Source organism: Solanum stenotomum, chromosome 8 (genome assembly GCF_019186545.1).
Source record: "Solanum stenotomum isolate F172 chromosome 8, ASM1918654v1, whole genome shotgun sequence".
Taxonomy (NCBI): domain Eukaryota; kingdom Viridiplantae; phylum Streptophyta; class Magnoliopsida; order Solanales; family Solanaceae; genus Solanum; species Solanum stenotomum.
The window spans coordinates 2,777,397-2,803,325 of record NC_064289.1 but is presented as its reverse complement, the minus strand read 5'-3'; the positions used below and the strand labels follow the sequence as shown (position 1 = coordinate 2,803,325).

At 31.0% G+C, this 25,929-nt stretch overlaps 2 protein-coding genes across 2 annotated transcripts; one reads left to right on the top strand and one right to left on the bottom strand.

The window, feature by feature from the left end:
• Positions 1-11,625: 11,625 nt before the first annotated feature.
• On the top strand, positions 11,626-17,782 carry LOC125875157 (factor of DNA methylation 4-like). Its single transcript, XM_049556250.1, has 7 exons — positions 11,626-11,846; positions 13,454-14,769; positions 14,951-15,132; positions 15,443-15,511; positions 15,602-15,889; positions 17,003-17,206; positions 17,300-17,782. The coding sequence occupies exons 2-7, from the start codon at positions 13,461-13,463 to the stop codon at positions 17,528-17,530; spliced, it is 2,283 nt and encodes a 760-aa protein (XP_049412207.1). The 5' UTR covers positions 11,626-11,846; positions 13,454-13,460; the 3' UTR covers positions 17,531-17,782.
• A 1,482-nt stretch (positions 17,783-19,264) lies between these two features.
• LOC125872624 (expansin-A6-like) lies at positions 19,265-20,895 on the bottom strand. Its single transcript, XM_049553376.1, has 3 exons — positions 20,647-20,895; positions 19,979-20,297; positions 19,265-19,580 (listed from the first exon to the last, which is right to left on the bottom strand). Exons 1-3 carry the CDS (start codon positions 20,798-20,800, stop codon positions 19,271-19,273), a joined length of 783 nt encoding a protein of 260 aa, XP_049409333.1. The 5' UTR covers positions 20,801-20,895; the 3' UTR covers positions 19,265-19,270.
• Positions 20,896-25,929: the final 5,034 nt, after the last annotated feature.

Sequence of the window (25,929 nt, the reverse complement as noted above, 5' to 3'; positions counted from 1 at the left end):
ATTCTTTTTGGAACTCAAGGTGCTACATCTAGTGACCTTAACACTTAAAAAAAAATTTTAATTCCTCGGTAAAATCTCACTCACTACGATGAACGGTTCGAGTCTTAGTTAAAAAAAATTTCTGGGGTGTTACAACTTTTTGAAGGTGACGCAAAGTTTCAAAGGATCAAATCCTTTGTATGAATAATCAGAATGAAGAAGAAAAATCTACTGAAAATGATGATAAAACAATGACCATACAGGAGAAGGATGTGGAAGTAGAAACATGTGAAATTGATTTGCAAAACTTGAAAGAGAAAAACAGAAGATTTTTCTACTAATGAGCCATTGGTGAAAACAAAAATAAACCTCAGAGAATTGGTAATAACCCTCTCCAAAAGCCAATTAGAGAAAAAATAGAAGAAATTAAAAACGATGCAAATGCGAGAAGACTGATGCTAAGGATTGCAGCTTACCTGATGGATGGACAACTGAACTCCGTGTTAGGAAGAGTGAAAGCTCTTCTGGCCAAAAGGATACTACGGTAAATTAATAATTAATAATCTCTAAATTTCATTTGTTAGTCATAAAATGTTCAATTAATTGCTACTATTATATATGTGTTCTTAATTTTGCATACACCAATTTTTGTGCGATTTTAAAAGGGGTTTAATTATTGAGTTGTATCAGAAATTTTAGTACACCTTATATGTTAGATTATTGTAATTAAATTGTATCTTTAATTACTTTAAATTATTATTATTTATTAATCAACATTTTTTTATATACATCGAATCTTATCATTATTCATCGGATATATCAGATTTTTCATATATCGTGGTGACTAAATTTGTTAAAAATATATTATTTAACTAATTTATTGCAGTACCACATTGAAAAAAGTACAAGATATGTTTTCCAATCAAAGATAGAAATTCATAGATATATTAAAAACTTTTCTTATTTAATTTATACAATTAGTTATAAGATGTACCTCTACTTTTTGAATTGATTTATGATTTAGCTTATATTAGTTAATCAATTATATTGGGTATCGATTATTCAAATAATAATTTTTATCTCAAATTATCACTGTATGAAAAATTAATTCACTTTATTAATGTCAGTTTTCACATCCATGCATTTTGTAAAAGGAAAGTCAAATTCAACAAGGATAGATATGGGTCATATAATTGTGATTACGTGGAGTAACTTCCCCCTTTTGTTCTTTGATTTGTGTTAACTATTTAATTTTGAACTCCTTTAAGTTACATTTTTTTTTCTTGTACTTCTGGGGATTTTATCTCCTTTTTTAATGTCAAACTAGTTTTAATTATGTCAGTATCTTTGAATGTTCCGTCAATCTATTGCTCCTACTATGCTAGTCTTCACTTTTTTTTTGTAGTAGTAGTAGTTCATAATTACTATTAGATGTCGCAGAAACTAAACTCATAAATATTGCTTCCATTGTTTCATATTAAGTGATGCTTTTACCTTGGGTATATTTTTTAAGAAATTTACTTATTTTTAGAAAGAAAAAAAATTATTTTTCTAATCTACACTTAATTAAATAGTGGTCACTCAGTCTATTTATTTTTACTTGTCTGCAATACTAAAATAAAATTTTCACTTTAACTTGTCATGTATAGTGTGGCAGATAGCTTGCAGCTCGTTGCCAACATTCTGCTTTGACTCATATTAATCTATAACATTATCTCTATTTTTATCAAATATATAATATATAGTTTTTTAGTTACATAAGAATTCACTCATTTAATTAATGACATTCTGATGTGAGTCATTGAAATGAAAGTGTAAAAACGTCATTTATGTCACATACAATTCTGATATTTTTTTTTTATTACTATTACTCCTAATATCTAATGTAAGGGTTACGGTGAAATCCTCAACCTCATTAAGATGTCTTTACTTTTATACAGCGTTACAGGCAAACAAAATATGCAATGTCTACTTTTACATGAAAAAGTAATCACTCTAGAATGTAATCGGTAAAAATCCCTCAAATAGATAACAACTAGTATCCATTATTTATTATTACGATTATCATATTTTAAAATTAGGTTATTAAACAAACAACAAATAAACATCATAATCTTGTAAAACTTCAGTCGATAATTGAACACAAAAATCAACATAATCATAATATCATACTTAACAGTTTGTAGCTAATTCTTCTTCCTAATTTTTCATATTTTAAATATGGTAATTCTTCTCAATATGCAAGTAATGATTGATTCTGCAAATATTTTATGATCCAACTAGATTTAAGAGGAAAAGAAATTTAGTTGCAAACTGATAGTTGAAGAGGGATTGGGAGACACAAGTTTCTTTTGCATAGAAGAAGATGAGAAAATGTGAAATTTGACAGAATTAAAGCGAAATATATATATTTTAAGAGTGTGAATTATATCAATACTTTATCACATATTTGATTCATTCATACTTATAAAACCTATTAAGAGCTTTTAAAAGCGAAGAGACAAATGCACTTTCCAAATTAAACTCATATGGCAGAAATTTGTGTTGCCCTAAATCTACTAGAGGGCTGAATGTGATGCACATTGTGACATGAAAAATAGAGTTTAATATGCAAATAACTATGGAATTTATACAGAAAGAACGATAAGCTATTAGTTCAGTGGATACACAAAATAGAAAAATTTAGGAATGATTATCTTGAGTATCGTGTCATCCATCCAGTAAGTCAAATAACTTGATCTATATATTTTTAGTTGTTGTTCTTAGAAGTAAAAGAACTCTAAGATTAGCTATATTTAGTGACCAAAGCAAAATCGAGAGATAACTTTAAACGGAATCCATTTTGCATCCCTCAGGTAATCCTCCCACAAGGAAGTTCCACTGCATTATAATGAGCATATTTTGGATTCGACTCCTCTTTATTTCTTCTTTATCTATTTTCCTCAAATTTTTGCTTGAATCGAAGACACATGCGATTACTTTCATATATATATATATATATATAAATCCTTATCTGTTGTATTGTTAGATTAAATTCAATGTTTATTTTGATTGTTCCTTAAATTTTATTGTATCATATCGTTAAATCTTTATTGGGTAACAATGGAAAATCTCATTTTGTGTAATGAATCGATTTGGTCTGATCATGTCATTACTTTCATTTTTTCTTCTCATTTTTAGTTTTACTTATTATCTAATTATTTTATTTTTTCTTTGAACTATCTTTTAAGTAATTTTATCATGTACCTTACTTTTCTTGTAAGTTAATTTATTCTTCAAATTGTTGATGAATGACATTATGTAACGACAAAAAATAATACAGTATATCCAAACATTATATTCTATTAAAACAATACAATACCTTATATTATTTTATACTCCGTACTTAACAACCATCCAAACAGAATGTTAATTAATAAGTGTGCTAGTTAAGCAATTAGGTTTAGTGGGAACATAACCAATAGAATTTTAGTTTAGTTTAACTTCAAGCATGTGAGCTTTGATTTGGAAATATTTTTAAGTAGGTGCAATGTATAGCTAGAAAAGGACGAAAAGCTTTTCCTCAATTTTGATTCACACCAACGTTTAATTCTTAAGTATGCTTTTAAATTATTGGGTTCTAAATTAATAATTTATACATTTTCAATAATTTTCAAGATAAATATAGAATTTGAACTAAATCTACTATATTCAAAAACCCTTCATTCTACTATATATATATTCATGAAAGGTGTATAAAAATATGTATTCAAATCTAAAATAAAACCCATCATTATTATAAAATCATATAAAAATTGGTGCATGCAAAATAAAGAACATATCTCCAACATTAACAAATTAATTAAATATTTTATGACAAGTAGGGTAAATAAGAGGAGGTTAATTATTAATTTACCGTATTTTTATGACTAGAAGTGCTTCTATATTCTTCCTAATTTGGACTTCAATTGTCCAAACATTTTTTTTCCTATAATTTTCCTCTAATTAGTAGCCCTTCTATGAACTCCTCTAGCTTCTAGGGTTAGGTTTTATTTTCATCAATAAATTATTAATAGATTTGATAGCATGAGATTTTCCTTTTTCCTTAATAGACTTAGCATCACCTTTCAAATCTTCTAAATCCTTCTCACCTATTTATACTTTCACACCATTTTCTTGCATGACCATTTTTTTGATAATCTCTTGTTCTTGATCATTAATACGAAATTGATCATTATCATCGTTATGGAATCGATCAATTGAAATCTTGTGATGGTCTCATTCATCATTTTTAAATATTGAATCAAGTGCATATAATATATTATCATAATTATATTATTCATGACGCAACATGTGAGAGAGTGGTTTTGTGAAGTATTTGAATAAAGATGAGAAAATAGAAAAAGGAGAAAATATTTTTTTGATACAAATTGAAAATGTGAGAGTGATTTGGTAGTGTATTTGTGGTGTATTTTTAACTTCAACAATTTTCAAACTCTAACACATTCTACTGTGAAAATTTGAAACTCCAACAACATTTTCAACTCAACAAATCGAAATTCGACTCGTCAAAGATTCAAATTATTTTGTGTTTCAGTTAATGGTTTTTTTGTCCAAGTCTTTCCAAAAAAAGTAAAATTAATTCTCCATTATATTTTAATTGGTGGGTAACTAATAAAAAACTATTAGAACAGACTTATATGAGTGACAATTATAAAATGGGAAATTGGAGGCTTTTTTCCGAACTTCAAGGTTTACAATATATTTACATGAATGATGAATATTTAAAGAGTGGAGAACAAAACTCAACACAATTAGAAGCCCCAAAAAAGACTCATGTGTTTGGACTTAAATTAGGAAGCCCAAAGTTAGATCCATGGTATTTTAATATTTTGATTAAAATAATTCCAATAATAATTAAACCCTAGTATAAATAGGTCCTTAGGTCTTTCTTTTGGATACATTCATCTTGAACCTCTCTTGAACTGCGGCGAGTAGATATTCATGTACGAACTTATATCTCTCTTTGAATTATATCTCGCATTTGAATGTTAATCTAGTTAATTTGTTGACTCTCTTATATAAAAAATATTTTAACTAATCAAACGTCAAATTTGTTTTTAATGAGATATGAAGTGACCATTATAAAATTGGAGGCTTTTTTCTGAACTTCAAGATTTACAATATACTTACATGAATGATGAATATTTAAAGAGTGGAGAACAAAACTCAACACAATTAGAAGCCCCAAAAAAGACTCATGTCTTTGGACTTAAATTAGGAAGCCCAAAGTTAGATCGAGGGTATTTTAATATTTTGATTAAAATAATAAACCCTAGTATAAATATGTCCTTAGGTCTTTCTTTTGGATACATCATCTTGAACCTCTCTTGAACTACGGCGAGTAGGTATGTATGAACTTATATCTCTCTGAATTATATCTCGCATTTAAATGTTAATCTAGTTAATTCCTTGATTCTCTTATATAAAAAATATTTTAACTAATCAAACGTCAAATTTGTTTTTGATGAGATATGAGTGACCATTATAAAATTAGAGGCTTTTTTCCAAACTTCAAGATTTACAATATACTTACATGAATGATGAATATTTAAAGAGTGGAGAACAAAACTCAACACAATTAAAAGCCCCCAAAGAAAACTCATGTCTTTGGACTTAAATTAGGAAGCCCAAAGTTAGATCGAGGGTATTTTAGTATTTTGATTAAAATAATAAACCCTAGTATAAATAGGTCCTTAGGTTTTTCTTTTGGATATATTCATCTTGAACCTCTCTTGAACTGCGGCGGAGAGCAGGTATTCATGTATGAACTTATATCTCTCTCTAAATTATATCTTCATTTAAATGTTAATCTAGTTAATTCCTTGATTCTCTTTATTGTTTCTTTGTGTTAATTGATTGCATCTCAATTGTTTGATAAACCCTTTCTTACTTTGTAACTTGGATTTGAGATTATTAGGAACATTTCATATGTTTAGGTAAACAATTACTTAGATTTGTGTTTATCCCAACAATTCTCTTTAATCTTTGTGTATTTTTATTATTTTGTATAATTGTTCTTGGTGTTCATATGAGATTGATGATTCCATCTTCAATTTTTTTGAATTCCCAATCCCCTTTCACATCACTTTTGTAATTGTTTAGTTGGCATAATCTAGAAACCACAGGGAATGCCACTTCATCAACAAAGAGAATAGGAATGACCTTTGATTTTCCATTTTATTTTCAAGGCAAATGTGTTTGATATGGCATAAATTATGTAATTCTAAGAAAATGTTTTCCTTTATTAATTGGTTTTCAATATTTAGATCTACATTGAATTGTTATGGTTGGGAAATGAACATTCATATATCATTATTATCTATATATTGTTTTGATATAATTATGCAAAGACTACCAAGATAATTATATTCATATAATTATTATCTAGAATTATAAACATAACAATAATAATAATTATTATGTCTCAGTCTCAAGCTAAATAAATTATTAGGATTTATCTAATCTCTTTTCTCATTATTATAATGTACAAAGATTCAAACCTCATTAAAAATTTCTCTCCATAGTACATTGAAAACTCATAATCATTTCCTTTTAATTCCTTTATATGTTGTTTTAGTCAAACCAATGTGGTCTTAATTAATGTCGTATTAGCACTTAGAAGTTCTATTATGCATTAATGATTTTTGCAACATATCTATCGTTGTTCAATTGAATAATCTGTACAATTAACTAGAAAGTCTTATCATTCTAACTTTTTTTATAAAAAAAAAAATCACTTCTTCGTTGAGGTTTCTAACAGCACTCTCAGTATTTATCTTTATTTCTTTAATTTATACTTCTCTAGATTTTAATTTTTTTATACCGCAAGAAAGTAATGACTTGATTAAAATTGATATGATTTTGCAGATTGCTTGGATGAAAATTTATCAGTAAATCGCCTCCACAAATGGATTTGAAGCAGGAGCAAATAATTTACTTTTATTTCTTTTGAAGTAAGTAATACTACTTTTTAGGTTTTTCTTTAGTTAGTTCTGCATCGTCAACAATTTCAATTCGAAGTTAGGTATTGATCTATTTGATTGAGGCTATATTTATTTTTTCATATTCAATTTGATACGTGAACAAAGACAAAAAAAAAGATTTTGTTATTTGTAAAGTTAGTAGTACAAATTAGTTCGTAGAAACAAATATTCCGTATGTTTTTAGGGTTTCATTTTTTTTTGGTCATAACGCGATGGTCAATCAATTTATCCTTTTCTCTTCTTGTCTTTCTTGCGCAAGGTCAAAGAGATAATTTATTTCGTTTAAAATATTCCAAAATAAATTTGATAGCACAAACGATTGGTAGCAATGACATAGGCAAGAATTCAGTAAAAAAGGTTTAAAATATGAAGAAGTAACACTTAAAATCGTGAATATTGTGCTAAGATAAATGGGGTAGGATGCGGAAAAAATTAATCTTAATCCGCTATGATTCAACTAGCTTTGTCTCTCTTATTTAACATTTCTTTCTACTAAGGCCATGCTCCATCAAACACTTCTTTAAAGTTTTTTCTTTTATAATATTCAACTTTAATTTTTCATTTTTATTTTTATTTTTTGGTTTCGAACCAATACCCCTTTAATCATATATTATCTTCGAAGATCGTCAATTTTTTTATACGATAAAGAGACTAATATAATTTATGAATTATGAATAAAAGAGAAAGAGAAACAAACAATAAGAATCTAAGTGTAATTTTTATTTTTTTGGGAAAAAGATAGAGAATATACGCTTAAATTAGAGTCGTTATTATGGGCTGACACCTCCCATCCAGGCTAATCCATAAGGCTTTGAAAGTTGATGGGCCAGGTCGGGCTGACCCATTTTCATGGTGGGTCAAAAAATGATCAGCCCAACCTACAAGTACGTGGGCTACGGGCCATCCTTTATTTAAAAAAGTATATTTTTTTTATAATTTTTAAAATTAAATTATAATTTAAAAATATTATCATAAATATCGACAAGACAATAGTACTACTTGATGTTAATGTTACTATTTCTTAATCAAATCCACAAATAAAATTATCTTTATAATATTTATTAAGTTTGGTTTTAAGTGAAAGTATAAATAGCTAAATAGAAATATTAACCTAATTATTTTCTAATGATCATAATATAACACAAAAAATATGACAATATTCCATATGCTATGGCCTACTTCCATAGAAAATTAGGAAAATTTTATCTTATGTAGTACATATTTTATAAACATAATTTATATTTTAATTTTAATTTTTAAAACTTTATATAGATTTTGAGTTTGGACTCTTAATATTTTTAATATTCTATTTTATTTTTATTTAGCTCATGACCCGATCCGACCCATATTTTTCAAGCCCCACAAATTAGCAGACTTATTCAGGCCGAGCTAAAAAACTATTTTCTTAAATGAGCTTCAAAAATCTTAGCTCAGCCCTATCAAATCACAGGTTAAACCAAGCCAACTCTACGAGTCTAGCCCATATTAACGGCTCTACATAAAAGTAATAGTATTTTGTGTAAACATGCTAGTTTAATTATAAAAATATACTGTTATGGAAATAACCATAAAATTATAATATTAACATATACATATTTTGATCATAATGTTAAACTAAGCAATTAGATATGCTTGGGCCTTACTTTTACCAATGGAGCTTAAAAGGGGAAAACACTAGTGTTACAAAGGTTCGAATATATATAAATTTTAACATTGTATATATAATGTAATTTTTCAACGAAAGAAATTTAAACGAATTCTTTTTCTGATTTCGCTCCTAACTAACTCCGTCCTGATTGGTAGTGCCCCTTATGAAACTACAATTGCTATCTTTTTTAATATGATAAATAAGATGTCTAGGATTAGTTTTTTTTTAAAGTTATAAATAAACAAAAACAAAAACTTTTAAAAAATCACAACTTAATTACTACTCCCTCCGTCCCTATTTAGTTGTCCACTTTAGAAATGACACACATATTAAGGCAACAATGATTAGCATAGTGAAGTTACAATTTTGCCCTTATTAATTATGATTCTAAAATAAATTTATTCAAGATAACTAATCAATGTTGGGGGAAGTTTAAATTTTTCAAGAAGTTTAAATGAGGGTATAATAGGAAATTTTTTTGTCCTTTCTTGATTTGTCAAAATGGACAAGTAAATAGGGACATCTAAAAGAGGAAATATGGACAAGTAAATAGAGACGGAGGAAGTATATTTTTTCGACTTAACTTGATCATTTATTTGAAACTCTCAACAGTCAACTGCATAGTACCCCCACAAACTTTTAATTTTGACGGAATTCATTGACATATATTTAAAATTGACAAATTCTTTTACTTAGACAACTCAAATAAATCTTATACATTTTAAAAACTCGTAGTAGATTTTTATTGTGTCATTTTGACACCATCTTTATATTTTTAGAATCAAATTAAGTGTGTATTGCCAAACGTCTCCTNTTTTTTCCCGATTTCGCTCCTAACTAACTTCGTCCTGGTTGGTAGTGCCCCTTATGAAACTACAATTGCTATCTTTTTTAATATGATAAATAAGATGTCTAGGGCTAGTTTTTTTTTTTTTTTAAGTTATAAATTAAATAAACAAAAACAAAAACTTTTAAAAAATCACAACTTAATTACTATATTTTTTCGACTTAACTTGATCATTTATTTCAAACTCTCAACCGTCAACTGCATAGTACCCCCACAAACTTTTAATTTTGACGGAATTCATTGACATATATTTAAAATTGACAGAATTTTTTATTTAGACAATTCAAATAAATCTTATACATTTTAAAAACTTGTAGTAGATTTTTATTGTGTCATTTTGACACCATCTTTATATTTTTAGAATCAAATTAAGTGTGTATTGCCAAACGTCTCCTACCTGAATAAATAAATAAATCCGTATGTGACATGCGAAACTTAGTTAATAAATCAATTAGGAGAATAAGATAAATATCCTAACAAATCTATTAATAAAGGTGCAATTCAATTTTCTAGAAAGAAGAAGGAATCAAATAGTGTAATATAACAAATTTGTAGGTTCTTTTTCAAAACTTGTGTGGTGGTGGAGGATGGTGGAAGGTGGGATAGATGGTAGGGAGAAAGAGTGAGGAAGAAGAAGGAGCCCGCTCAAAATTCGTGTAGGACATATCTTATGTTAAATCAGCGAATAGTGTCCAAAAAACATAACGGAATCCTACTATATGAATTTAAATTGTACAAAAATTATTTGAGATTATCTAAGTAAAAGTCATATCACTTTGAGTGTCTGTCGATAAATCATAATTTTAGTATATGAAATATGAAATACCAAAAAAGTTACTAACACTCTCTCTCAAAAATATATACTTGTTACATTTGTATTTAAAAATTAATTTGATAAGTGTAAAAGATACTTCTTTATTTGATTAATTGAACTTAAAATACGCCTCTGATCTTGTAACATTAGTGAAATATACTTCTAGATTCTCGTGTTTGGTGTGTTTTCAACACTTCTTTCGATTTTTTTTATTAAGAGTTTCATACCTCCTATAAGAGTTTGAGACCACTTATTACGTCATGTGGCATATCGAGGGTATATCTAAGTTTAGTTAATTAAGTAGAAGGACACTTTTAAGACTGTCAATAGTTAAGGGATGAAACTAATAATTTATGCCAAGTTCAAAGATATTTTCAACACCTTTCTCTTAAAATGTTTTAAAATACATGAAAATTATTATAAATTGCAGGGCTTTTCATATAAATATTATTAATAAAATATTTTTAAAATATTAATTAGAGATTGACTCTCAAAACCCAATATGTGACAAATATTACTCTAGGCATTTTAATAAATAAATAAAAAAGGAGTTTTATTACTTCTTTTCATACTATATAATAGTAATCAAGTTTAGATTTTCAAAACATTATTAATAAGACTAATTTAGTACTCCAAAATATATTTTCAATTAATAACTTTCCTAAAGGATATGTCATGTCAATCCAGTCAAGTAATATGAAGAGGAGGGAATAATATATTTTTGAATTAAAAAAAAATTATTTATTATTTTGGATGATTAAAAAAAAGGCATAACACAAACATGACTCTTAACTTGGCTTTAGCGAACAATTATGTCCTCCAATTTTAGGTGTGCACAAGTAGCACTTACACTCGTATAAAATTAAACAAATAGACATACGTGTCCTACATGACATAATACACGTAGGACGCCATGTAGACACAAAATTATCATGTAGGGTGTCATGTAGGACAAATATGTCTATTTGTTCAATTTTATACAAGTTCAAGTGTCTACGACTAAATTATTACTCTAATACATACTTTTAATTAATTAACTTTCCTAAAATTATTACTCTAAAATATATTTTTAATTAATTAACTTTCCTAAAGAATATGTCCTGTCAAATCTAGTCAACTAGTATGAAGAGGAGGGAAATATATATATTTTTTGAATTTTTAGGAAATTTATTTATTAGGAGTATTTTGGATGATTAATAAAAAATTGAATTTATATAAGAAGGGAGGGAGTACTGTACAGAAACTTGTACACATATAATATGCCAAATATTCTGTACATTTCAGTTTTCTCAAAACAGAAAGTATGAGAAAATGGCTTTTCCTCTGCATTTTCCTTCTTCACGCCTCTGCAGTGACCAAAAATCTCTGTTAATCGCTTCACAAATCGACCGTAAAAATGGCTTCTGAGTGAAACTGGAGACTAGAATCTTTACTTATCTGTTTTTCTTTGTTTTTTTTTGCTCAGTACAACTCAAAAACTTGCAAGAAGTTTAAGGGATTCCTGTTTTGAAGATTCGGATTTTGTGATTTCAGGTACATTAACTTTTTCTTTTTTTTGCTTATGAAAATGTGATGATCTCCGATATCAAGTTTATATGTTTCTATTTACGTATAAATAGCATGTATATATGCGTACGTTCTTTTGTTACAAGTTTTGTATAGTTATTACTAGTGTGTGTTTCTTCTCGCAACATTCTAGGGTTTTTGTAACCCTTCGTGTGGTTCTGGGTTTTGAGGTATGGTGATGGATGATTTGCTATAGTAACTCACGGAGCCCTTTTTTTTTTTTTTTTACAAATATGAAAAGTAAATACAGGGTGAAGTGAAAAGGGTTCAACATCTATTGTATATATAAATAAAAAAATAATTTCAATCATGTATAAACATGGTAATTTTTTGTGGAAGGGGCTGATACTACCTGGCTCTGCCCCCTCTATAGAGCCTTCTGCTATTTCTTATGATTTGATTTCTGCTGATATAAAGCAAGGGATATAGTATATTTCCTGTTTTGATGGGGGAAAACTCAAACAAAAGGGGGTTCTCGATCAGTGTGAAAAAATCATCAGATATCATATGATTGAAAACAGAGGTAGTTCCAGATTTTTTTTTTTGTGTTTTTGTGTGTGTATAGTAAATGGTGTATCTGCTACCTTTGAATCCTGGATTAACATTTGATTGGAAGAAAAACAATTCAAAGAAACGCCATACTATATTCATCGAGATTCGAGGTGGATGTATGTTTTGATTGTTATGATTACTTTGGACCCTATGTGAAAACAGGACGCAACAAATTAGTATTTTGTTCTTTTCAGTCTGCCTTTTGTACTGAGCAATTATACAGAAATGATTATATTGCTACTCATGGATTGAATCTCCAAAACAAAAAATTGAGGTAATCCGGACTTTATAATGAAATTGCTGCTCAGGTATCAAATTGTAATACTGTTTGATTGTTTCTTGTGCTTACTTTGACAGTCTCTAGCATTTATTTTGTTCCATCGACTATTCTCATTTTCCTGTTCTAGCTTTTGGGGGTGGATCGTTTTGTAGAGATTATAAACGGGTTGAAAAATTGAATCTCTGCTAAATGGGCAAAGTTACTGGATTGACAGACCAACCTTTACACATAATATATCGTGTAGATCAATGAATATAATGTGTAGATGATAATACATTCGCGTGGGCTATATACTAGTTCTACTGAACCTTTAGGAAAGATATATATTAGTTCTGTTCGAGCAACTAGGGATTGGACATATATAAATTTTGGGACATTAACCCACTCTAACAAGGGTAAGTTGTGCTGAAGAAGAAGCTTGGATCACAAAGTGAGGAAGTTTCTTGTTCCACATATTCCTTTCTCTGCTCTTCCACTTTTCACTCTGAGCGACCGAGAGTTGCTGAATCACTCAATGCAGCAAGGCAAGTAATAGCAATAACATTTTGTTAGAGGGAAGAAAAAGCAAGCTAGATTTGAAAATTGAGTCTTCTACTTTATCTGTCTTATTTGCCATTGTCTTATGAACATTTTTGTTTCTGGTGCATTTCAATTTCCTTTGGCAAGTATTCTTGGTTAGCTCTAGTTTAGTTTGGTTATCAACAAAACACAAACTGGTATTTAGCTTTTAATCTTATTACAGGTTGAAGATGTCTCATAGAAGATCAAGGAAAAGTGGAAGCACTGATTCAGAGTTTGAAGAGCTGAAGTATAAATACTACAGAGATTTAAGAGATGAAAAGGTCAAAATTAGACGTTCTGGGAAGTATTTCAAATGTCCATACTGTCAGGATTCAAGTAAAGAGTATGATTCACAAGAGCTTCTACGGCATTCTTCCCGCATTGGTAGAGATTCAAGAAGTGCTAGTTTTAGAGACAAGGCTAGACATTTGGGATTGTTCAAGTACTTGGATAGGTACATAGATGCAGACAAGAACACATCTGGATCAAGTCAGAGGAGATGTTCTGAGCTATCAGGGAAAGGTTCTCAATATGCCAAGAGTAATCCAGTAGAGCCATCTCAGATCACTGAGAAGTCTGAAGGTGGAGAAAATTTTTATCCGTCTGCTGCTAGGACCATTGAAGCAGTGGATAGACCTGTTGATGGTGCTGAAGAGCCCCTGAGAAGGGAAAAACTAAATACGGAGAACAGAGTGGTATCCGAATCTCAGATCACTGAGAAGTCTGAAGGTGGAGGAAATTTTTATCCATCTGCTGCTAGGTCCATTGAAGCAGTGGATAGACCTGTTGATGGTGCTGAAGAGCCCCTGAGAAGGGAAAAACTAAATGCGGAGAACAGAGTGGTATCCGCACCTCCTCCCAGAAGTACTAAAGATGGTCTGCAATCCCAATCTCTCCTAGCATCTAGTAAGGCAGGTATCAGCAAGGCCAAGGATGATCTAATAGTTTTTCCTTGGATGGGGATAGTAGCCAATATTCCTGTTGAATATAAGGGAGGGAGGTATGTAGGTAAAAGTGGAACAAATCTAAAAAAGCTGTGGATTGAGAAAGGGTTTAATCCACTGAAGGTTCATCCTTTGTGGAACTACAAGGGTCATACCGGATATGCCATAGTTGAATTTAAAGGGGATTGGTCGGGATTCATGAATGCTATAGCATTCGAAAAAGCATTTGAATTAGATAAACATGGGAAGAGAGATTGGAATTCAGTAAGACGTCCAGATAGTAAATTGTATGCTTGGATTGCACATGATGAAGATTACAACGCTGGGTCTTTTATTGGTACTCATCTCCGTAAAAATGGAGATCTTAAGTCAGTTTCTGGAATACAAGAAGAGAACAAGAGGAAAAATTCAAGGCTACTATGCAACTTGACCAACGAGTTAGAGATGAAGAACAAGGAATGTGAAGAGATGAAGAAGAAAATAAGCAGAGCAGAAGTTTTTATGGATAATGTGATGAGTCAAAAGGAGGAGATGACCCAAAACTACAATGACGGTGTGTTTTCCCTTTGCCTCTTTGCTGTAAACTAGTTACATAGTATATATCTCTATCTTATTGCTTCACTTTTAACATAATGCTAAAAGATACACCTGGCAAAATTTGTAACTCATATCATGAAGTTGTGCTCATTCTTTTGTTGTTTTCCTCCTCTAATGTCGTATGATCTGTTTACCAGAGATGGAGATGATGCGGGATAAAGCATTCAATCAGCTCCATGATTTCATACGTGAGCATGAGAAAAGCAAAATGCAACTTGAAGCTCAAAAACAACAATTGATGCAACAAGAACTAGAATTGAGAAAACGTGAAGCACTGAATGAGAGTGAGAAAAGAAAGCTTCACCTCCAGAAAGAGATGGTAAGACAAGAGGCATACAGAAAATTACTTTATTTTTTTTGCAGGTGATGCTTCAACAAAAGGGAAAGCAGAGATGATGCTCTTTGGGTGTCTAAAATACTGCAGTTGTTCCTTTTAAAGATATTTAACATAATTTTATATGATTTAAAGGAATTTGAATTACTCGAGCATATCCAGTGTGGTCATCACCTCCTTTCTGCTAACACTTTGCTTGCCTGATAATATGGTTACAGGAATTAATTTGAATACCAGGTCCCTAGATGTCTTCTGATGCTTAACTTGATAGCCTTTTGAAATTCTTTAACTGCAGAATGAAAGGGCAATTTTGGAGCAGAGAAATGCAGATGAGAAAATGCTGCAATTGGCTGAAGATCATAAGGTGTGCTGTGCACTTTTGGCTTAAGACAGCCTCTTTGAAAACAGAATACTCCATAGCTTTTAGCAATTGACTTTAAGCTTTACCTTGCAGAGAGTAAAGGAACAACTTCATAAAAGAATAATTGAACTGGAAGCGAACCTTGATCAGAAGCAAGCACTACAGTTGCAGATTGAGCGCTTGAGAGGTTCAATGGAAGTGATGCGACTCATGAATGAGGAAGGAGACCTTGAATCTAAGAAGAAACTGCAGACAATTCAAGAAGAAATCAAGGAGAGTGAAGAAGAACTTGATAGCTTGGAAACACTGAATCAAACTCTAATTATAAAGGAAAGACTTACAAATGATGAGGTGCAGGAAGCCCGTAAAGAACTAATCAATGTGAGCATTTACACCTTTTTAATTCATCATCATAAACATTTGTTTATAATGAAGCAATGTGATTTTACTGTACGAAAATTGGAGGTATGCTTTAGAAAGGTTTTGGTTACTTTATTCTTGTCCACCAAAGTAACACTCATTTTTATTCACCAGACGAGCAGTGAATCCTTCTATTTACTAAGGAGTGAGTACACCATACATCTGCCTTTTTAGGAAGTCTAGCAGACGCTTTTCATTCTTCACGCATTTGCTTCAATGATAATTGCCCATTAATTAGTTTGTATTGGGATTCAATCTAGAACTACATCTTCACAATCAATAAAATGCTCAGCAGTGTTAAAAAGAAGAAAAAAGAATAGTTCCAGGACATATTGATATTTGCTAGCAAGATCCAGTGCCTAGATGAATTCTTTTAGCTGCCGTTCCACTGCTTGAAACAGTATGCCCACCTACATTATCCCTTGTCATTTACAAGTTTGTACCTGCAAAAAGTTTAAAACTCTCTCTATAAAATTCTGGAGATATGCATTACAGAGGAACCTTCTGGAGATGGTAAATCTAACTTGGTAGTTTATTTTACTCCTAGAATTGTTTTCTCCCTCCATGTATGCCCTTGCTTTAATCAATGTAATTTTATACATTCATGAATCACGATCATAAACATTTTTTTTTGGTCATTTGAATTATCATACTTGTTTGTTTTTTTGGTCTTTCGAATTTATCATACTTCTTCCTCTGTAATGTTTGTTTCTTGGAGATTCTCATTCATAATCAGCCAAAGCTTGCTAATACTTCATGGAAGTGCAAATGATTCTGATATCTGTGATATGGCTCATGCATTAAATTGGCATCTGAAAACGTTTGCAGTAGTAGCTACAAGCTGTATATTTTTAAATTTACGTTGCCTTTATATCTGGAATAAAGGAAAAGAATTATAGACCTACAAATCAGCCTCGATGATTCTAATGTTTATAAAAGTATTTCTGTAACCTGAAAAGATGATTTCAGTCTCAACTTGCCAACCATTACTGTATGAACAGCAATTTTATGTGCAATCTTCATGTTCTTTCCCTTTGCTCTAGTTCATTAGTGCTTTGATTTATTTTCACACAGGGTTTAAGGGAGAGCCGTGCTTTTATCTGTGTCAAGAGAATGGGTGAACTTGATGAGAAGCCATTCCATGCTGCTGCCAAAAATAAATTTAATCCTGGAGAAGCAGCAGAGAAAGCAGTGGAGATATGTTCGTTGTGGGAGGATTACTTGAGGGATCCAAACTGGCATCCTTATAAGGTTATCCAAAAGGGTCATACTGCTGAGGTATGTACACTTTAAACTATTAGTACGTGTATTCTTTTTGGGTTTTTTTTTTTTTAAAAAAATCTTTACTCAATTCAATTTTTATTTACTTAGGAAATAATTGATAAAGATGACGAGAAATTGAAGGAACTAAAGGCCGAATATGGTGATCAAGTGTATCAATCTGTGGTAACTGCGTTAAACGAGTTGAATGAGCATAACCCCAGTGGCAGGTACCCAGTACCTCAGTTGTGGAATAACAAGGAAAAAAGAACTGCGTCATTGAATGAAGGAGTTGCACACATAATGAAGCAGTGGAAGGCGCATAAGAAGAAATTAAGATAAAGCATTTGACTGAACTTTGAGGGGAAATAAGTAGGAGAGTTGATTGTCATCAACATGATTAATTCTAGTAGGCAAGCTCAACTATTATTAGGAATTCTGAGTCTGCAAAAACTTCATTAGTTTTACCTTCATTTTGTTCTAAATTCAGACGAGACAGTTTGTTCTTTATCTGCTGCTTTCTTCTGTCATTAGATACATTGCAGCTTCAAGTATTGTGTGAATTTTGAGCACAAACAGGCAACAGCTAGAAATATACATACAGAGCTGATTTACAGAGGAATACTCTCTGTAATTTCACAGCACAGTGCTGTCATTCTCTTTATCAACAAAGCCTGTCCATTTTATCCTCTTCCATTGGTTTTTCAGGAATATTGCCTGATTCATCTTTTTCTCACTGATTTATACTGCGATTCTCTGTTTCTTTTTATTGGTTAGGTATTAGTGTAGATTGAGTAAATGATTTTATTGGTTATCTTGATCTCAGTTCTCTTCTTCATTGTTTTCAACAGTGACTTCTTCGTTATAGTGTTTGCTATACATACTTTTTTTTAGCCGAGAGTCTAGGAAACAATCTCTCTACTTTCACAAGGTAGGGTTACAGTTACCTACACACCACTCTCTTCAGATCCTAGTTGTTGTTGACTGAATAAAGAATCTTATTATATGGTGTTAAGAGTTTAATTGGAGATTTGATGACCCCAAGTAAATATGATTATCTTTTGGAACGTGCAAATCTCTACTCAATTATCCAGACATACATAATTTCTTGTGCTTCATGGATGTCTATACCTTAGAGTTGAAAGAACCTCTAAAATTCCCATGAAATTGTGCTTTCTGCTGTCCCTTCATAAAGACTACTTGGGATATGCGTACTATAGTTCAACAACGTAATTAATCTACTCATTCCAATAGTCCTATATGTAACAATATAGCATAACACGTGTTATCATGTAAGTTTCAACATTGAAAAATATAATAAACCGATTTAAAAGGGCTAAAAAAAGATTTTACGTTGGAAAATGTATGTGTTATCATGTAGAATTCACTTATAAGAGTACAATTTTATCCTGGGATGTCACTTACATTTTTAATGGCTAAGCTTCCTCCCATGAATTTCCTTTTCAACAGATGAGCTAAATGCCAGACATACTAGTAGCTACCAGAAATGGATTTATCGCAATCAAATTGGAACTTGCAAGATACATATTTTCAATTAAGCTACTACAAATTACTGACATGACATACCGTTAATAACAACAAGCCTAGTGAAATCACACTTACTCATGAGAAAAAAGAGGTTGAGAAAAAAGAGGTTGATTCTGTTATGAAAGACATTCAACTCAAACACATCAAATCAAAGTATACTAAAACAGTAACAACAACAAAATAGTACAATAACCAAAACATGGTAAAATATATAGTCATAATAGAAGCTGCGGGCTACATGTTTTTGCAGCCGCTTCAGCTCTTCTGTCATCTACACTTCATCCCTTCCCAAATCCCTATTACAATTTCTCCACAAAACTCATCAATCCTTCCCCTTCCCCCCCAACAAAAAAAGGTCCAAAAATAAAAAAAGAACCCCATTACCAAAAGATTTTACTTTTCCATAATCCCAATTCCAGAAAAAGCATTTTCTTTTTCTAACTACTTTCACAATCCCCCAAAATACCCATTAACCACCATAGTCAAACAGACATATAAAAAGAAATTACTACTACTTTTTTCCACTTTCACTAATTAAACTCTGAAATTCTTCCCAATAAAAGTTTGACCAAATTGCCAATGTGCAGGTGCTATATTCCATGAAGTGGAGCTCCTTCTATCACCAGCTCTAACCCTAAATGAAAGTGACTGACCAAACAAAACTGAATTTGTTTGCCAATTTTGCCCCCAGTTCCTGCTCATACTTATCCAATTAGTTTTTGAGCCTTTAATACTAAGACTCACGATGTCCCCTGCACCTGCGACGTTGGTTACCAAAACCAAGTTGAAGTAACGGAAACCGTTAATTGTAAACCTTATTCCACCTTGCTTCCTGCATGGCACCCTGCGTAAATAAATAGAAAAACTCAGGTCAACTTAGTCATCCAAATGTTACTGTAAAAATAATGGACTGGAGATAATACTAGGAGACTGTGCTTCACTATCTAGGGGTTGCTGTTTGACATTCTTATTGAGCTTTTCACTATACTAGTTATCGAGAGGATTCACGCATAAAATACGGGCAAGCCGAACGTAATAATATAAAGGCATTACTATTATTTATCGATCCATTAAAATAATTATATTCACTAATTTTATAGCCCAATGGTGACAGCTGTGTACTTGGTACAATAACAGTAATAAATAGGGTAAAAGAAGAAAAGCAATAAAGAAAAGAACCAACTAGAAAACAAACCGAAATGGGCACACAGAAAACTGACAGAGAAAGATAAGGAATCTTACCGGCGGTAAACGACGGGGACAATTCCGGCACGGTACTCGGCGATGTGGAGGAACATAGGCATGGCGAGGTCGAAATGAGGGCGAGGAGGGTTACACCAACCGCCGTTGTCATTTGGGAGAGCAAAGTTGGGAGGGCAGAAGTTTGTAGCTGTAATGAAGATGGAAGGACTTCCGGGATGGCACCATTGTGGGTAGTTGTCACATTTGATCTCAAAACACGCTCCACAACTCAGTCCATTGTTGAATAGCGCTGTGCTAAGTGCTCCATTGTTCACTCCGTATCCCTGACTGTATAGGTTACCATACCCACATGCTCCACCTGTAAATCCATCACAAATCTCAAAATGAGTCTAAATATTAGTTACATTACACTTTTAGATCTACAAATTGACTTGCATTTCTCTGAAAATAAAACCAAAATGCTAGAGAAGAAGAACCAAATAGAGTAGAAATGGGGCATTTCATGTACATACACGAAAAAACGCTGCAAATGAGGAAATACCCATAGATTTACAAATTGACTAACATTTCTTTGAGCATTGAACGAAAAATCTAGAGAAAACAGCCAAAATCAGAGTAGAAATGAAGCATTTCAAGTACATTATGTGCAGAAAAAAGGGTAGTTGGTGAGTTGAAAGTAGAAGATTATAGAGGAAACGGTGACATACCCATAGTACCAGAAGCGTCGCTTCCGCCATAGAAAGTAGCATGAGCACTCTGCCATGCTCCGGCAGTAAAAACACCAGGGATTCTAGCTTCAGCTGTTAGTAAAATTAGTGAAAAAAGTGAAGCAACACAGCAGGCCACATTCAAAAACCCCATTTCTACTAAAAAAGAGAAGAAGATGAAAACAGAAAGGAAAAAAAAACTGGAAAAATGTATGAAGATGAGGAGGAAGTAGTGGAGGGAAAGAGGACTACTTATGGAGGGAGCAAGGAAAGTGAATCAGTGGCAGTTGATGTAATTATAGTAGCATTACATATCCCTTTTTGGAAATGGCAATATTTAGCAGTAAACGATAATTTAACTTTTCTTCTGTTTGTGTGTCACCCTCCAATAGCGAGTTACTTTTTGGTATTTTTCATTTTAATTGATTTATTATACATTTGTAAAAAAATATATTTTAAATAGTAAAAGCTAAAATTACTTTTACTTTTTTACGTGAAACTCTGTTGCATTTACTTCCTTTCAATTTTTACAGTATGGTCCATTAAAACACTTTTTTGTCTAATCAGAGTCTTTTCACATGAAATAAATTGATTAAGAAAAAAGTGGTATCTATTTTAGAGTAATTTTTTTGAAACGGATAAAATATTTATTATTTATTTTAGTTATATTCAAATTTAATCATTCATAATTACTTTTACTGGCATGTTGTAAAAGCAAAGGGGAACCAGGTGGATGAGCCCATAATTAACGGGCCTAATGCGAAGAGCATTGTGGGCTTTGAGAGGGCCCATAGAGAAAGGCATTTCTCGAGCCGCACGCGCGACGGACAACTAGCACTCTACCAGGGCACTTTGGTAAAAGGTGAAAACAAAGGAACAGGGCTCTAAGGTTTAGCCTTCTATTGGGGACCAAATTATTATTTTTGACTTTTCCCTCCACAAGATATACAATGTTATCTATCTACTCTTTTTCAATTTTAATACTCTCCTTGTTTTAATTTGTGCGTTACTAACAAGGATTGTGGTAAGAATGATAATTATTCCTTCATTCTTAACCTAAAGGTTTCGAATTCAAGCCTCTTTGGGAACAAAATCGCATATGTTAGGGAGCACTTTGTCGATGCGAATTCAAATTTAGTCGGACTCCAATGTGGATATCAAACACTAGGCGGGAAACTAATAAACAAAAATAATTGTTTACCTGGTTAATCTTGCATACATTCTATTCTTTCTAGATCATATTTTGTGGGACCATACTGAGTATGTTATTATTGTTTTGATTTTGTATGAAGTTTATAAAATTAAAATATTTTTTTTTGAATGTGATCTTACATTAAAGATATGTTGGTTTTAGACACATCATATTAAAAAATTAAAATTAAAACAATCATAAAGAAAAGTATAAGTATTTTAAAACAGAGTAAAAAGAAGAACTAGGTAGTAATATTTTTAGGAAGGAGGAAGGTTAGGATTGAAGAAGTTTCATGGACAATTTACATGGAAATCTAATGATTGTGTCTCTCCAAACTATAGGCTATACTCCTTCATGCTTTCTTCAAGTTATTATTAGACGCATTCATGATCTAATTTTGATGAATTTATTTTTTAGAAGTTGTAATACAAAAATATATTGTATTAAAAAAAAGTGCAATTTCAAAACCCCAATTAGTTTAATATTAGCACTACATACAATGTAAAACCATAATTATGACTCATTAATCAAATGAGCTTTTAGTATTTTTTTGAAAATAAAGTTCATGGTGGGACAACTTATTTTTTAAGAGGCAACAATTCGAATTGCAAATGCATGAGCTCAAATCTAATTATACCATGATTAGGTCTTTTTAAATATTCCCTCCTAGCAAAATTGATAAAAATAAAATATTCAACAGGGAGGAGACAATCACGGGAATTTCCTTTCTCCTTATATATGTAAGGTAGAGCATGCAATATTCATTGTTTTTCTTATAAAAAATGGAACTAAAAATATGAAAAATTGGGTGTAGAGAGTTAGGGGCAGAAGGAAAGACATCCGAGATAAAAGCACTCTGATGAATCGCATTGATATAGAAAGATGAAAACTTGAAGAGCGAATAAAACTAGATACCTCAAAAATCCTAAGCGTAAAAAAAAAAAAATACTTGTAATGAAGACTTTTTTAAAGTACCACAAGAGTCTATCATGAATTCATCCAATTAATTAATACATACAAATGGAAAAGTTAGAGAAACTTTAAAATAGTGAAATATGTAATTTGAGATTAAGTTAGTTGAACTACTCAATACATAAATCCTAATATAGCTTTGTACTCATTCCAGTATACACACAATTTCTTTTACTTTTAAAATAATGAAAAATTATATAAATATACGACTTAAAATATCATAATCTCTAAAGCTTTCTATCATTTAGAAAAATTACAAAAATATCCTCTTTGATACATTCATATCCCCTCTCGATCAGATAGATCCCTCTTTTCTTAGATATATCTATAGCCCCTCTCGTATACATCCCTCTCATTAAGTAATGTATCGGACAACCAAGAAATGTATATGAGAGCAATGAAAAATTTGAGATTTTTATAATTAGGAAAACTTCCCGAATATGATGTAATTTCTATTCTTTATACTTGAAATAATTTGTTCCTTGAAGTTCAATCTCAAATGCACTTTAATTTATTCATCTTCAAGTAAAGAATTTAGAGAAGGAAAAGGAAATATGAGCAGCCGACAGTAAGGACAAACTTTGATTTCTCCAAGCCTTTGGAAAATAGAGTTGCTTTATTCTGGTCATTTTTAATCTTTTTTTTTTCATATAAGATTATTGCTTTTGATTTTTGAAGTACAAATATTTAAATTTTGGGGGGTTCAATTCCTTAAAAAAAGTGTTAATTGAGGTAATTAAGATGTAACTTCATGTTTGGAACGACGTATCTTTCGGTAGATAATTAATTAATCTAAAAATTAGTTCACCTCAAATAATTTGTTTTTTGTTGTGTTGTTCAACTTTAGTATTTGGAATTTTGTTAACGTCTTTTAATTAAACTTATTGTCAACGGCCACATATTGTGTTAGGTGTTATGTATTGTTACTTTCATTTGTACTGCTTCTACTAAAATGGCATCTTCTACAGTGTTACTGATTGATACTCTACTAAAAAAAAATGGATAATCAAAGCATCATGTTATGTTGAATTAAAATGAAATGCATTTTTATTTTTAGAGATAAAAGTTTTTAATTTATATGTGTATTTATTAAATTCCTTTTGTCATGGGGTAGATATATTTGACTCGTAGAATGAACATGCTATCAAAGTAAAACATTACTATACCTAACATTCAACTTTTTACCCAACTCCTCTCTATCTAATTCCTAGTGTGTCTACATACATATATAGCTCTTGGAATAACAATATACTTCCTTCGTTTCAATTTGTTCAAAAAAATTAACAAAGTATTTTTTTTAATTTTATGGTTTTTAACTAAAAAAGTGTTGAATGTATTAAAATGTCATTTAATCTTATGGTCTTAAACATGTTTTGTGGAAAGTTAGAATTAAGGAATTGCCAGGAAAAAAAGATGCATTCCTTTTAAATTGACTAAATTAAAAGGTTAATTAAGACAACCAAATTAAAACAGATAGAATATATATTTCTACTAGTGTACATGCATCAATCATAATGCATGCAAGGGCGGATTCAAGAAGGAAAAAGGGGTGTCACGTGACACTGCTTCATCGATTTTTTTTTCTAAATAGGTAAATATGGTTATGAAACAAAAGCAAACATAGGCGGTTATATAATAAAAGTGACACTGTTTGAACAATAGATGCGTGTAGCTTAATTGGTTTTGTGCTGAAATTCCGTAGGCTAGGTTGCGTGTCCTACATAGCCTCATTTTTTTATGTTTTTTTTTCCTTTACCTTCTTTGTTTAGTAATTATTTGGTATTTTGTTTGTATAAACAAAAAATTAGTATAATATTATCAAGGAGATTAATTTGAATACATTTCATAAAAAAAACTCATCGAAAAAAATTATAATGTGTTTTTTATTTTATTTTTTTAGAAAAAAATTATAATAATATACATGAATTGTGTTTTATTTGTGTTTTTTTTTTATAAAAAAAATATGATTTATATTAGTTTATTTATTTTCTCATTTTATAAGATGACACCGCTTATGAAAAATCTTGAGTACGCCACTGAATGCATGGACAAATTGTAGTAATTATTAAACAGCATATTTCTTGTCATTTGAGTACAATGTTTTTGGATTCAACTGCATGATAAATTAAACCACAATTGCCAGTATTAGGTGTAGCCTACCAATAACAAGCTATTTTGGAATTTGGAAATGTGTATCCAAATTTCATAAATGCTATACCAGTCCTTCCCACCGAGATGCGCTTGCAAGTTACTAAAAGTTGTTGACTGAGAGTTGTAACTAAAATGCCCCACAACTCAACGGAACTCGTAGCATTTAACAAAAAATTCAATTTTTGCACGTTAGTTACCATTATTATTAAGTTGTGAACTAATTCTTGTTATAGAAATTTGTTTGTACTTACATTATAAATGATATAAATGTGTAAATATTTTAAGCATATGATGGAATGGTGACATTTTGATGAGACTATAATGCAAAATTATGAGTCGAAAAAAGTAAGGAGTTTTTTTTTTTTAAAGCGTTCTTCCTAATCACAGTTTGGAGTTGTTTTTTGGGACCAGTTCAATACATGGAGAATTCCCTTTCACGGTTTCACTTTAACACCCCCCTCCAACTTAAAGAGACAAAAATAGATGCACCCGATATTTATATCAAATCAAGCAATATAATTTGAGGAGTAAGTTTATTTTCTTGAAAAACTATCAAAGCCCCAAAGTAAAAATCTGGATCCTTACTTTATAGAGTGTTAATATGGGAATGCCTAATTGTAGAAAGGTTCCAACATTGGGGTTGTTTGGTCATGAAAATGTTTCATTGGGACCATGTAAGTTTTCGTAAATAGGCAGAAATGGCTAACCCATGTACTAACTCCACCACGTTTACCATTTGTTTATTTTCTCTTTTGTCTTTTAGGACCATTTCATTGAATGCATTTTCGTCCTGAGAGTTGAGACATGCCAACATCATCAACCTAAGGCTACTCATAACCAATCCAGGACCAAACTACCACAACTACCATCTTAAGTAACCTGCAAGTCATGAAGAGTACTTTTTTGGCCCCTCCAGTAATACTCTACTACCAAGGAGGTCTTCAGGAATATTATAATCAATAAATTCA

Excerpts from the sequence above, each read along its gene's own strand:
- LOC125872624 (XM_049553376.1), bottom strand. The coding sequence starts at position 20,800 with ATGGGGTTTTTGAATGTGGCCTGCTGTGTTGCTTCACTTTTTTCACTA. Across the intron at positions 20,298-20,646 it reads CGACGCTTCTGGTACTATGG|GTGGAGCATGTGGGTATGGT; the intron begins GTATGTCACCGT and ends ATGGATTTACAG. Across the intron at positions 19,581-19,978 it reads GTCCCCGTCGTTTACCGCCG|GGTGCCATGCAGGAAGCAAG; the intron begins GTAAGATTCCTT and ends TTATTTACGCAG.
- LOC125875157 (XM_049556250.1), top strand. The coding sequence starts at position 13,461 with ATGTCTCATAGAAGATCAAGGAAAAGTGGAAGCACTGATTCAGAGTTT. Across the intron at positions 15,133-15,442 it reads TTCACCTCCAGAAAGAGATG|AATGAAAGGGCAATTTTGGA; the intron begins GTAAGACAAGAG and ends CTTTAACTGCAG. Across the intron at positions 15,512-15,601 it reads AATTGGCTGAAGATCATAAG|AGAGTAAAGGAACAACTTCA; the intron begins GTGTGCTGTGCA and ends TTTACCTTGCAG.